The following is a 13,400-nucleotide window of genomic DNA, read 5'->3' on the forward strand; positions in this document are numbered from 1 at the left end:
TCCTAGTATGGATGTATTGAGCTTTATGTAATTCACTTGTAATGGACATTTAGATAGTTTCCTATTAAAAACCACGTTGCTATAAATATTCTTGTGCAAATACATGTGTGCATGTAGAATTTTACACCGATCCCGATTCTCCAAAAATCCAAATTGCAGGTGGGATCATTTTAGAATGTACTTCAATAGCGTTCTTCATCCCGCCTCGCGTTTTTAAAAGGACTAAGTGGAGAGCGGGGAAGAGGTCGTAAGATCCCGTTAGGGTGTTCATAAAGTAACTCCTCCTCTCGCACAGAACGTCTTGACTAACGGGAGAGCTGTAGGAACTCCTACGGTGGCGACAGGGAGGGAAACAGGCTTGTTGGAAGAAGTGCCTGGTCAGCGTTATCCTCGAGGATCATGCCTTCCTGTTAATTCCCCACCTCATCAATTCTACCCTTTTTAGGTTAGACTGAGGAGTAACTTTCCCAGGTATTAAAAATCGTCTAGAGAGAGCAGGGCGAAATTAGAGTGCCGAAGTGGCTTGAGAAGCACAGTGAATGGTGGCGAAGCCCAAGCCGGGTCGCAGGACGCACGCTGACACTGCCGACGCCATGGCGGCCGCCTTCGGCCACGGCGGAGGACTCGCTTTCCCAGCGGCCCCCGCGGTCGCAGGGGCAACGAGCCCGGCCGGCCCTCGCGAGCGGAGGCGGGGCCGGGGCCGGAAGTCACGTGCTGTGACAGTAGCTGGGGTGAGGCCGTCGGAGCCGCACGGGCTGGTTGGGGCTGTGTCTGTGGGAGGCGCCGGGGTGATGGCGGTGGAGACTCTGTCCCCGGACTGGGAGTTTGACCGCGTTGACGACGGCTCGCAGAGTAAGGGAGCGGCAGGGCGAGGGCTGCGGGTGGACGCTCCTCCGGCCCGCCGCTGTCCTGGGCAGCGCTCCTGCGAGAGGGACGGCTGCGCAGCTGTCTGGTGCGGGACACTTCAGAGCCCTTGGGGTGTGCGAGGGACGCGCTCTCCAGCGTTACTTTCGAGGTTGGGGTCCCAGCCACGGCGGGTCAGGCTGCCCGTTCAGGGCTCGGCGTGTGAGGCGGAGACTCTCCTGGGGAGCCTGCGGTGCCCCGCGGGGAGCGGCGTCCCCCTTCAGCTGCCCCGGGGCTTGGGCGGGGCGCGCCCGGGAGGCCCAGCGGCGCCGGGAGCCCAGGCTGCTTCTGTCTGTGGCCTCTTGGGGATTTCGCCAGATTCTCAGAGCGTTCAGCTGTGGAGGACGCTGATGTCTGGGTTCCTGTTTCGGTTTCCTGTTTTTCTTCTTTTCCTTCCAAATCAACTTTTGCAAGTTTGGGTGGCTTTCCCATCGCGTTGCTATAACCGTAGAAGGGAGCGAAAAAAGAACTTTTCACCCCGCGAAAATAAACACGTGAATGTCATTTTATCATTTTCCAGGCCTTTTATTTATGCTAAGTGATATTTTTCAGTGATGTTCTGCAGTTTCCATCGCAGCTATAAAGGCTTCAAAAATTACAGCAAATCTTCAAATTTTGCTTCACAAGCTCTAATTGTCTGATTTTAACTTAGAAGTCCATCCCGAAATAAACAAATTGTTTTTCTTTCAGTAAAATATTGAGGCCAGATTAATTGTAGTGAAACTCTACTTGAGATAAATACAAGTTGGCAATCTGCTTCTTGTCTTTGGTGATAGTAATCTGTGTAAGTGATCTAAGAGAGATCGGAGCATGCTGTTTGTGATTTTTTTTTTTCCTTCATAGTTTTCCCAAAAGGTGGAACGTTGCTTTTAAAAATTCCGGATGAATTTTGCTTGATTTTACAAAGAGAGACTAATGCCTACAAAGTTAGATGAATTAGGTTTTACAAGTCTCTCAGAGAAGAGTGAGCTACATCCAGGATGGGTTGCAGTTTTTCACAAAACACTCCTGAGGTCAGGAGTTCAAGACCAGCCAGACTAACGTGGTGAAACCGCGTCTCTACTAAAAAATACAATAGCTGGGCGTGGTGGCGAGCGCCTGTAATTCCAGCTACTTGGGAGGCTGAGGCAGGAGAATCGCTTGAACCCGGGAGGCGGAGGTTGCAGTGAGCCGAGATCGCGCCATTGCACTCTAGCCTGGGCGGCAATAAGGTATTAGCTCTTATGCAGCATAAAAATTAACCTTGGAGATAATGACAAAATCTTTAATTTTTTTGTGTGGAGAGGATTCTGTATTTATTGTTATAAAGTGAACTGTACCTTGTCATATATGAAGTTTTATGGACAAAGATGACGAACTGGTATCTTCAAAAAAAATTGGAATAGAGTATGTTAATTGGGTTTGAAAATGGTTCAGCCTGGAGTAGAATGGTCTGATTCACTCAACAGATACTTTCTACAACTAGTGGCTGTGCTAGATATTAGGGATAAAAAGATAAAACAAGGAATGCAGTCGGTTGACAAAGATGAGCATGTTAAGTAGGTTTTTGGAATTTTTACTGTTAAAAAATTACCATGTAGTTCTTATCTCAACTTTTGTTATTTAACTTTTCACCAATTTTACAACCGTTTATTGTCAACAAGGAACTTTTAATGTTATTTTAGGTTTTCTGTTGCCTGTTTGTGAATCCCTAAACATACTAAAGGAGTGATTTATGGGCATGGTGTTTTTCTAGCATTGTCTTTTTTTTTTTTTTTTTTTTTTTTTTTTTGAGACAAGGTCTCACTCTGTTGCCCAGTGCAGTGGCATTGTCAGGGCTCACTGCAGCCTCGACCAGCTGGGCTCAAGTGATCTTCCTACCTCAGCCTCCTTAGTAGCTGGCTGATTTTTTCTTTTTTAACTGGGATAGAGACAAGGTTTTGCCATGTTGCCCAGGCTGTTCTTGAACTCCTGGTCTCAAGCGACCCACCGGCCTTGGCCTCCCAAAGTGTTGGGGTGAGCTACCATGCCCGGCCTAGCGTTGTCTATAAGAAGTCATTTGCTGGTCAAATGCAGCTTTGACTGGTCATTTGCTGTGTAGGTGAGAATAAGACAACTATTTGGGGTTCTGAGAATCTAGGCAGTTTTATATGTAAGCTGTAGGGAAGATAATACCTCCCTGTGCTTGGCTTTCATTAATTTTTGGTCAGTGAATCATATCTACACTAATTGTTTTCCAAAATTGCCTAGATTAATGCTATAATAAGACAGAAACCTTAATGAACTAAATGGATTCACCGGATTTAAAACTATGGTTGAAGAATAAGGGAGAATGGGGGCTAGGTGTTTATACTTTAATACAGCATGAGTCAGAACACACTTTATCTTACTTGCTTCACATTGCTAATTTGAGGAGAGCAAATTTTTACCTTTTTTAGAAGACAAAGGTTGAATAAAGTTATTCATATCAATAAAAGAAACTGAGTTGGAGTTGAATTTGTTACCTTTGGGAACAAGTAATGAATTTTTATGTGTAACGTGAAATACTTTCATGCATTTTGACGAATAGGCATATTTTAAAATCCAGCTTATTCCAATGATTCCTTAAAGTTATCTATGAATGAGTTAATTCTGTGAAGAACAGCATAGTATTCTGTAGTCAAGCAGTGTTCTTTGCTGGTTTTTCCAACTTGATTATGACAGTTAAATAATTTAACAAATATCTTGGTTAAATTTTAGACATTATAGAAATAATATGCTCAAGCAGGTCTAAAACCTCCATTTAAAAATATTTAGGCGTATTAAACCTTAGTGTGTATAGAATTAAAAACTACATTTTTAAATGTTACTTCTGTGACAGATTTTTTTCACCTTCAGGTCGTGAATATGTGTTTTTGCAAAAGAGTTGTTTATGGCTAAAAGATAGAATCAGGACATTGAGTTGTCTAAGGCACTTTTCAGATTGGTTCAAAGCCCTCTATTATGGGGTAGATGGGCTAGTGACTTTTTCATAATATGTTAGGGTTTTAAGGTAGTAACTTTATGGTAACATCTACTACTTTTAAAATTATTTCGTGTATAGAGAAGATTGAAAGCTGAATTGTTGTTTAACTTTGAAACTTTATTTTCAGGAAGTCCAGACATTCCAGAGTAATAATTAACAGTGCTTTGCGTGACTTTTGAGGTTATTTGAAGTAAATGTCCTGTAATTCATTACTTGTACTTATCACATACTGTTTTAAAATTTAAACTTAGAAATTCATGCCGAAGTCCAACTTAAGAATTATGGGAAATTTCTTGAGGAGTATACCTCTCAACTGAGAAGAATTGAGGACGCTCTGGATGACTCAATTGGAGATGTTTGGGATTTCAATCTTGATCCTATAGCATTAAAGGTTTGATTTTATTTTTTTTAAATATATGTATATATTTTCTAGACATACTATATCCTGAAAACATAATTTTTTAAAATGGAAAAGGAATTTTTATTTGAAATGTAAGAACAAAATGAAAGTTGGAGAAAATTGTTGATTTCCTTTTCTCTAAGCCATGCAGATGGTTTTTAAATGTGTGTGTGTTTTTTGTTTAAGAATGACACAAACACAGAGCCTTTAGTGTCAAAGAATGACACAAACTCCAAGTCTTTGAGCTTGCGTTTGATATTCATTATTAAGAAAATGAGGGCTGGATAGAATATTCAGGCTTTGTTTTTTCTTAATTGAGGCTATTTTACACTGAGTGAAATGCACAGATACTCTTAATTTTGCCAAACACTTGTAACTCATATCCCAATTAAGATAGAGAATATTTTCACCATTTCTGAAAAGTTCTCTCATGCTATATAGATGTTAATGTGTGAGTAACTTTTAATGTATAAAATATGTCACTCTTTCCATTTTGAAATATTTCTTTTATCTTTAAAATTAGTTTGTCACCACTTGAAAAATAATGTACATTTTATTGAGCACTTATGTATTACACACTGTCCTAAGTCACACACTGACTTTTTTTAATAACAGCTTTCTTGAGATATAATTCATATATCATACAATTCACTCATTTAAATTGTATAATTCAGTTGTTTTTAGCATATTCACAGAGTTGTGCAACCATCACAACAGTCAATGTTAGAACGTTCTCATCCCCCAAAATAGAAACCATGTACTGTTTGATAATCAACCCCCTAGTTGATGCCATGGCATACCTGCCCTAGGCAACCACCAGTCAATCTACTTTTTATCTCTATGTGCTTGTCTCCTCTGTACACTTTATATAAATGAAATCATACAATATGTGCTCCTTTGTTGCTGGCTTCTTTAACTTATGTTTTCAAGGCTCATCTATGTTGTCATATGTTTTTAGTACTTTCTCTTTTTGCTGTTGCTGAATAATATTCCATTGTAAGGAATGGATAACCACATTTTATTTATCCATTCATCAGTTGATAGACATTGGATTTTTCTACTATTTGGCTGCTATGAGCATTTGGGCACATGTTTTGTGTAGACATATATATGTATATTATATATAAAATGTGTATATACATTATGTGTATATTTTATACATATATATATATGGGAGTGGAAATCCTGGGTTATGTGGTAACTATGTTTAACTTTTTGAGGAACTGCCAGAATGTTTCCAATATGGCTATACCATTTTACATTACTACCAGCACTGCATGAGGGTTCCAGTTTCTTTACGTCCTTGCCAGCCTTTATTGTCTTGATTATATTCTTCCTAGTGAATATGAAAGCTCATTGTGGTTTTGATTTGCATTTCTGATGGCTAATAATGTTGAGCATCTTTTCATGTGCTTATGGCCATGTGTCTGTTTTCTTTGGAGAAATGTCTGTTCACATCCTTTGCCCATTTTTAAATTGGGTTATCTTTTTAGTATTGCATTATAGGACAAATACTGACTTTTAATTCCCACCACAATCCTATAAAGTAGATACAATGTCATCTCCATTTGTAAATGAGAAAACTAAGGCATAGAAAAGTTAAGTAACTTAGTCAAGTAAGTGACACATTTAGTTAAATGATGAATATCAGGCAGCTTGACTCCAGAGCCTGTGCCCTTATTCAGTACCCTAAACTGCCTCACAAATACTTTATATATTTGTAAACTGAAATTACTTTCCTTTGACTTCTTTCTTGCAGGCTGGATAGACTTAGCCTTACTTTAAAAATCTTCCCCCCAAGTTTGTAATTGTCTCTTTTTGTTCTTCAACACTTCTATGAGAATCATTGTATGTAAGTTATAGGAACTCTACTAGGAAACTGTCATTCTCAACCTGTACTGTCTCTGAGGGTAATAAGTTTCATATATCTGTCACTTGCCATTAAGTAATACTTGTTGATTTTTTAAAGAGATGCTGTTGGGCTTTCTCACCATTAAATAATACTTGTTGATTTTTTTAAAACTTGCTGTTGGGCTTTAAGGGCCTCTTCTAGATAGGATTATAAAATCTGTTTTTTGTCTCAACTCTCAGATTTTATAGAAGGGTGAAATTATCTCTTAGTTTTTATCTTCCCTTACAGAAGCTTTCTAATCTTTACAATCTTATTATCTGACAGACTCCATCTCCGCAGTTGCTCTCTTTGGAACCTCTGTTTAAGTTCTATTATTGGGCAGTTATTTTATTGTTTTTACTATACAAGGTTCTTAGTATTTTGGGAAAAACCAAAAACTCAGATAAAATCTCTGTAAACAAAAATTACAACCTAATTTGAAAGGGTATATAATAACTTACTTGCATAAATACTTAATTGTTAGTATGTAACTAGAAGGGAGATCTAAGATTTCACTTGATAAAGAGATCACATATAGTCAATGATCAGGAAGAGGTGGAAATTGAACGGGCTTTAGGAGTGAACTCCACATACTGTTTTAAGTGTTTCTGAGCATGGATTTATACAAGAAAAGATATATTTTCTGTCGTTTCATTCTTAATTTATTTTGACCCTTTAGCTACAGTATCTTATTAAATTTGTGGCTGCATAGAAAATTCAAAAATGATGAGAGGTTTTTCCCCATGATCGTAACTAATGGAGCTTAATAATGTTACCATTACCTTATTACCTTGCATTTTCTTATACTGCACTCATAATCAGCCACCTTATGCTCCATAGGACAACTAGAGTCATTGCAACATGATTGTATCATGTTGGGCCATTTCTTTCCTTATGTGTTGTCTAATGAGATTGTTTTGGATGAAGTAGTTGGTATGGTGCTAATGTTGAGTACAGGATCTAACACAAGTTTAAGTCGAATAAAGCTAGTCTCAATTTGTGTTTTTAAAATTTCGGTTATTTTTCAAATTAAAAAGAAATGTTCTTTTCCTTTGTTTCTGTAGCTTTTGCCTTATGAACAGTCTTCTCTTTTGGAACTCATAAAGACTGAAAACAAGGTACAGAATCCTAAATCTAAAAAATTATTTAAAAAATGTTTTAGTTATCTGTTACAATTTACTTTTTATTTTTTTTTTACTCATGAAACTAGGTCTTAAACAAAGTCATCACTGTTTATGCTGCACTTTGTTGTGAAATCAAGAAATTAAAATATGAGGTAATTATTTGAATTCTTGTCTTAAAACTTTAAAAACATCATTTAGAAGCAAGTATGTGTTTATATATGTACAGTGTGCAATAAATATTTATTGAATGTTGAATGAATTATTTATTTAACGTAATACTAATACGGACTACCATTCATTGAGTACTTAGTATGTGTGAAACACCAGGCTAACACTGTAATCCTTATAGTAACCCCAGGAGGTAGGTGAGACATTGATGAGGAAACTGAGGCTTAAAGAGAGTGTCACTTGCATAACATCTTACTGGTAGTCAACAGTTTGAATCTAGGTTTACAAACCTCCAGAGTTTGTGTTACCTGCCATATATACTGGCTATCTAGAGAAAACTGATTTTTTTTTCTTAAAATGCATTTAGTGTTGTGTTTCCTTACCCAAGAACCATTAAAAGTCTGGTAGAAGTTGACAAACTTCATATTTTATTCTCCTGCTTTTTGATACCATGTGGTTGCTCTTTATTTCCCATGAACTAATGGGAGGATGTGGGACAGTGAGGGTGGTCAGGTAAGATGAAGTAAAGGCTAAAGGAATCAAAATACAGCTTTGAGTATCAGTAATATTTTTGTTACTCTAAAGATGAATTGCTTTATAAACAGGTTTTGAATTTAAATGAATTTGTATGCAAATAATGTAGCCCTCTGTTTATTACTGAATATACAGATCTAAGAGAGCATACAAATTTGGAAACAAAACAACCTTTAAAATTATTTTAATTTTTTCTTAAAAACAGGCTGAAACTAAATTTTACAATGGTCTCTTGTTTTATGGAGAAGGAGGTAAGTTTAAAATTCAAAATTATGATGCCTTTTTGATATTGAACAAAAAGTTAACAGACAATTTTAGGACTACTATGATTATATAATAGTGTGAGAAAAATAAGCATTCATATTATTTGTTGGTATGTTTGGTAAACGTAAAAAATCTGATGAAGCAGCAGCAAATTTGTGATATCTTTGTACTTTACAAAGTACTATAGCTAGATGAGAATTTTCCTTGAATTCATTAAATAGTGAAGCAAATACTTCTAATTATTTGATTAATGATTGTCTGATTTTTCTCTTTGGTGTAAAAATTCTGTTTTCAATACTATGCAGAGTAAAAGATGTCCTAATGAAAAAAAAAAACAACTTTTCCTCCTTTTTTGGTATTGATTGAATTTAAATTTAAAAAATGAAATATGCTTATTCATGTTGCCTTTTACAGCTACAGATGCCAGCATGGTGGAAGGTGATTGCCAAATTCAAATGGGGAGATTTATTTCATTCTTACAGGTAACTGATTTTTACTTTCTGCTGAGCTTTTACTTTGAAAAGTTTGAGTAAATTACACCACACGTAAAAAGTTCTGAAACCTTCAAATACCAAAGATGTGTACTCTGAGGATAAGACACTTAATTAGCATTGAATTATAGTTTAGGAGATCATAACTCCTAAAAGATTTCCAAGTATTTTTAGAGGAAAAAGCTATCAAAATAAGTTTCTCTGTATATATTCCTTTATGGACAACTTGTCACCATGCCTTTTAAAATAATTTAAACTTTCTACCCACTGGAAAAGATAAATTGTATCAGGAAAAGTTGTTAACAGATAGGAGAGAATTAAGCTGTTACATGAGCAATGATGAAGTTGTTTAAAGCGGTAGCCCTCCATGCTTCTAACAGCTTGTTTCAGTTTAGATAGCTTCTCATCACTGCCAGTTTTAATGATTGTAGGTCCTTTGGTTTACTCTTATCAAAAGAATAAAATCGCTTCTATTTCCTTCTCTCTTTATGATACAAACAAATGCATGTACAATGTGAAAAAGCAAAAATTGAAGCTGTGGAAAAAATACCCATAGTCCCACCTCCCTTCTGGTTGTTGAGTACAAGATTTGATATATTTCATCAAATTAGGCATGCTAACATACTGTTCAAATCTTTCATATCTTTACTACTTTTTTTGGTCTAATGGATCTAATTGAGAGCATTTTGTTCATATTATGATATGTGTTATTTAGGGTCCTGTCTAGAAAACTCCATACAAGGTATTTCAAAAGATGTAGTTTGGAGGATACAAAGTAGCAGTTATGTAAGATGAGTAAGTCTAGAGATCTAATGTACAACATGAGGATTACAGATAATAAAAGTACTATATATGGCATTCATGCTGGGTAGATTTTAGCTGTTTTTTGCCACAAAAAAAATGGGTTAGCTATGTGAGATGATGGATTTGCACTTCACTATAGTAACCTTTTTATTATCGGTATGTATCCCATAACATGTATACCTTAAATATACACAATAAAATGTATTTAAATAAGAAGAGCGGGGATTCAATATAGAGAATTGGTACCCAGGAGTTGGAGGACAAAGAAAATAGTGAGGTAGTCCAAAGGAAACAGATACCTCCTTTACATCCAGAGAACAAAAAGGATAAAGATTGCGATTGCCAGGATCTGGGAGCTTGGAGAAGCCCCATGAAACTGATGCCCATGCTGAGGCGGCACTGCCTAGCTGCTGCTGGCTTCTTTTCCAGCAAGGTGTCTAAAAAGTGTAGTTGGTAAGGTCCCAGTAAATGGGGAAACTTTGCATTTTTCATTTTGAGGATATTTTATTCAGTGTGTACAAGTTTAGAATTGTTAATCATTCCTGTTAAATTGAATCTTTTATCGTCATTTGTGACCTTAGCTATGTTCATGATTATGTGTATATGAGTATGTATATGTATTTTACATGCATAGCAATTTACTATACTGATGCTAATCAAGTCTGTTTTGTCTGACAGTATAATAATAATGCTGCCTTGGCTCTGTTTTAGTTAACATTTTCTTGGTTTATCTTTTTCCATTCTGGCAGCCTTTCAGTGTCATGTTTTAGTTGGGTTTATTTAAAACTACATATATCTAAATTTTGCTTTTTTAATGCAGTCTGACAATACCTGTTTTTTAATTGCTTAATTTATTCTGTTTCTAGGTCTATCTTATATAGTCTGTATGTATATCTGGGCTTGTTTCTGCCTTTTTACTTTGTTCTTTCGGTTTGTCCTGCATTTTCTCATCTTTGCTTTTATTAAACTTTTAGAAGTTTAATAGGACATGTAAAACTATAACTATTTAAAAATAAAATGCGTTATGCATTTTCATTTTAAAAAATGCTTTACATCATTTTTAGATCTCACAGCTGCATAAAAATTCCATTTTTAAAATTCAACAAATGTGTTTTGTAAGCCTAGTATATGCTAGAAACTGTTATTGGTGCTGGTGATATAGCAATGCACAACACCAACAGAAATTCCTGTTCTCATAGAGCTTAAAATTTAGATCAGCAGTTTTAATTTGGTTTCAAATACTTCAGATACACATTGTTTCTATAGGTTTAAAAGTTGAGAGCTTCTGAAAATGGATTTTCAGAAAGTCTAGGATATGTTAGATAGGAGCTAATTATTTAATGACAAACATATCCCTAGGATAAGTGATACAACATTTCACTTGCTGTGTGCCAAGCCTGCTTATACATATGATTACAGTTGATCAGTGTTTGAAGTTATTTTACAGTGACTTGTGGAAACCCCTTCTTGCCATAGTTGTGCTGTCTATACTGGCAGCGTTTGAGCTCCTTCATTCACTCAGATGTTTATTCATGTAATAGGGTAGAAATTTATTGAGAAGCAGTTGAGTGTTAGTCACTATGCTAGGCAGTGGATATTCAAAGAAGGAATGAGACAGCACCTATCATTTAGGAATTATATGAGTAACTACAATATTAGACTTGAAATAGTAGTATGAATGAAATGCAGTGGGAACAAAGAGATAGGAACGACCCTGGAATGCAGGAGGTGAGTTAAGTATTGATTGCTTGAGGGATGCTTGAACTTGTCTGGCTTTTGGTTAACGGGAGGCTTTATTGGAAAACTGTTTTGTTTTTGTTAGAGTTGTTACCATAAAATTCAGTAAAAAATGGTGAGATTTAAAAAGCAACTTTGTAATATATACCCACCTTGTCGTTTCAGGAACTGTCTTGTTTTGTTACAAGGTGCTATGAAGTGGTGATGAACGTAGTCCACCAGTTGGCTGCCCTCTATATCAGTAACAAGTAATGGATCATAGAAATATTTTTGCTTTTATAATAGAGATGTAGAAAATGTTCTTTCTAAAATTAATGACTTGAAATAGTTTTTCTTTCATTCAGCATTCTTTGAACACTTATGATATTTCAAACACTACTTGATGTGTATAATACGTAGGTTAGTAAGACCTTCCGCCATGGTGAGTCAACCCATTATCTGTCTGAATGAGAGTGTCTACAGAACAATCTGGAAGAAATTTGACCTTATAGAAGGCTAACATGGAATTAGTACATGTTCTGTGTTCTCTCTCTTTATTCCTTTCCTCTTTACACGAATGGTTGCCTGACTAATGGAGTCACTTGAGACTTTTCTTAGACTACAGAATCTTGAGGGATGGAGCTAGGGAATCTACATTGAAGAAATTTTGTGAGTAGTTCTAATGATCGTAAATATACCCAGTAAAATATACCTTAAATATACGCAGTAAAATTTATTTAAATTAAAAAAGAGGATTTAATATGGAGAATTGGTTACATGGGAGTTGGAAGGCTGAAAGGACAAAGAGAACCGTGAGTTCATCCAGAGGAAACAGATACCACCTCTCCATCCAGAAAACAGAAAGGAAAAGATTGAGGTTACCAGAATCTGGGAGCTTGGAGAAGAAGCCTCATGGAATTGGTGCTCATGCCACTGAGGAGGTGGTACTGCCTGGCTGCTGCTGGACCATTACCCTAAATCAAGAAAAACGATCACATTTTCGTAGAGCTCTTGCAGTTTTACCACAAAATAATATCTCACATTGGATTAGTTCTTTATACTTAAAATTTTTTTCCACACTTACAATCTAATTAATACAGTAACTTTGTTTAGCTCTATGTCTAGGGATTATTAATGATGAGAAGAGATAACTGAGACCTGGAAGAGATAACAAGAGTCCCTAGCAATTTTGGCACTCTTCTTTTGGTCACCAGCACATTCATTGTTCTTACTATGCCATGCTGCATATAAACTCTTTATACTGGAGTGTTAACTGTTTCTTATTCTCCCATTTTTCCCCCTCAGTTAGGTATTTATTTTATGTTCTGTCTTTTCACTGAAGCTCTCATGGCAGGAGAGAATGAGAGTATAGCTCCCCCACCCCCTGCAGTACCTGATGGGTAGTTCTAAGAAGACTCCCCCTCATCCTACCCCTGCCCTAGAAGGATGAAATTTATTTGAATTTTGTGTTTAAATTTAAAATATGCATTCTATCTTGTAGAATATCTATATGTGCTTTAATATTATAAGTACTATTTAAAACTTGCTGAGCAAAATGAGTAGGAGGTAGAAGAGAATTTTTCTTTGACTTTGACTTTGGTATAATTCTAGTAGTATGCACTGTTTTTCAGTAGGGATGAGAATTCAAACAAACCCAACTGAAGAGAGGACTCATTCATAAAGACCAGTTTGGATAGGATAATAAAAATTCTAGTTGGTAATTGAGAAATTCTAATAGTTTAGAAAGATATGAATACCACTTTTAATATTTCTCTACCTCTATCCCAAGATACATCATTTGGGTTTAAATGGGTAAGGTTATTCATAGGTCACCTATCATCATAGCCCTACCCATGAGTGGGATATAGGCAAGAATACTATTAGGTTGGTACAAAAATTATTGCTGTTTTTGTATCACAGTTACTTTTGCACCATCCTAATAGTATGCACAAAGTAGTTCTCTTCTTGGGAAAGTGGACTTGATGCTCTTAAATTTTAAATGACTAGAGCCTTAATAAAGATAAATATTAAAATTCCAAGATCATCTGCTCCTGTGTGTATTTGAAATAAGAATAAACTGTGACAAAAAGGAAAGTTTTTTTTTAACTTGATTGTTGTTTTA

At 36.1% G+C, this 13,400-nt stretch overlaps 1 protein-coding gene across 4 annotated transcripts in view; it reads left to right on the forward strand.

The window, feature by feature from the left end:
* Positions 1 to 710: 710 nt before the first annotated feature.
* Positions 711 to 13,400, forward strand: part of WASHC4 (WASH complex subunit 4) — a 60,896-nt gene continuing 48,206 nt past the window's right edge. For 3 of the 4 annotated variants that reach the window (XM_030821292.1, XM_030821293.1, XM_030821295.1), the window contains exons 1-7: positions 711 to 852; positions 4,138 to 4,277; positions 7,242 to 7,295; positions 7,388 to 7,453; positions 8,209 to 8,254; positions 8,682 to 8,749; positions 11,465 to 11,547. In XM_030821292.1, the coding sequence (XP_030677152.1) occupies positions 792 to 852; positions 4,138 to 4,277; positions 7,242 to 7,295; positions 7,388 to 7,453; positions 8,209 to 8,254; positions 8,682 to 8,749; positions 11,465 to 11,547 (518 nt within the window). In that variant the 5' untranslated portion in view covers positions 711 to 791. Of the gene's footprint in view, positions 853 to 4,137; positions 4,278 to 7,241; positions 7,296 to 7,387; positions 7,454 to 8,208; positions 8,255 to 8,681; positions 8,750 to 11,464; positions 11,548 to 13,400 lie in introns of those variants that run through there. The other variant, XM_030821294.1, reaches the window with a different exon arrangement.

Source organism: Nomascus leucogenys, chromosome 10 (genome assembly GCF_006542625.1).
Source record: "Nomascus leucogenys isolate Asia chromosome 10, Asia_NLE_v1, whole genome shotgun sequence".
Lineage (NCBI taxonomy): Eukaryota > Metazoa > Chordata > Mammalia > Primates > Hylobatidae > Nomascus > Nomascus leucogenys.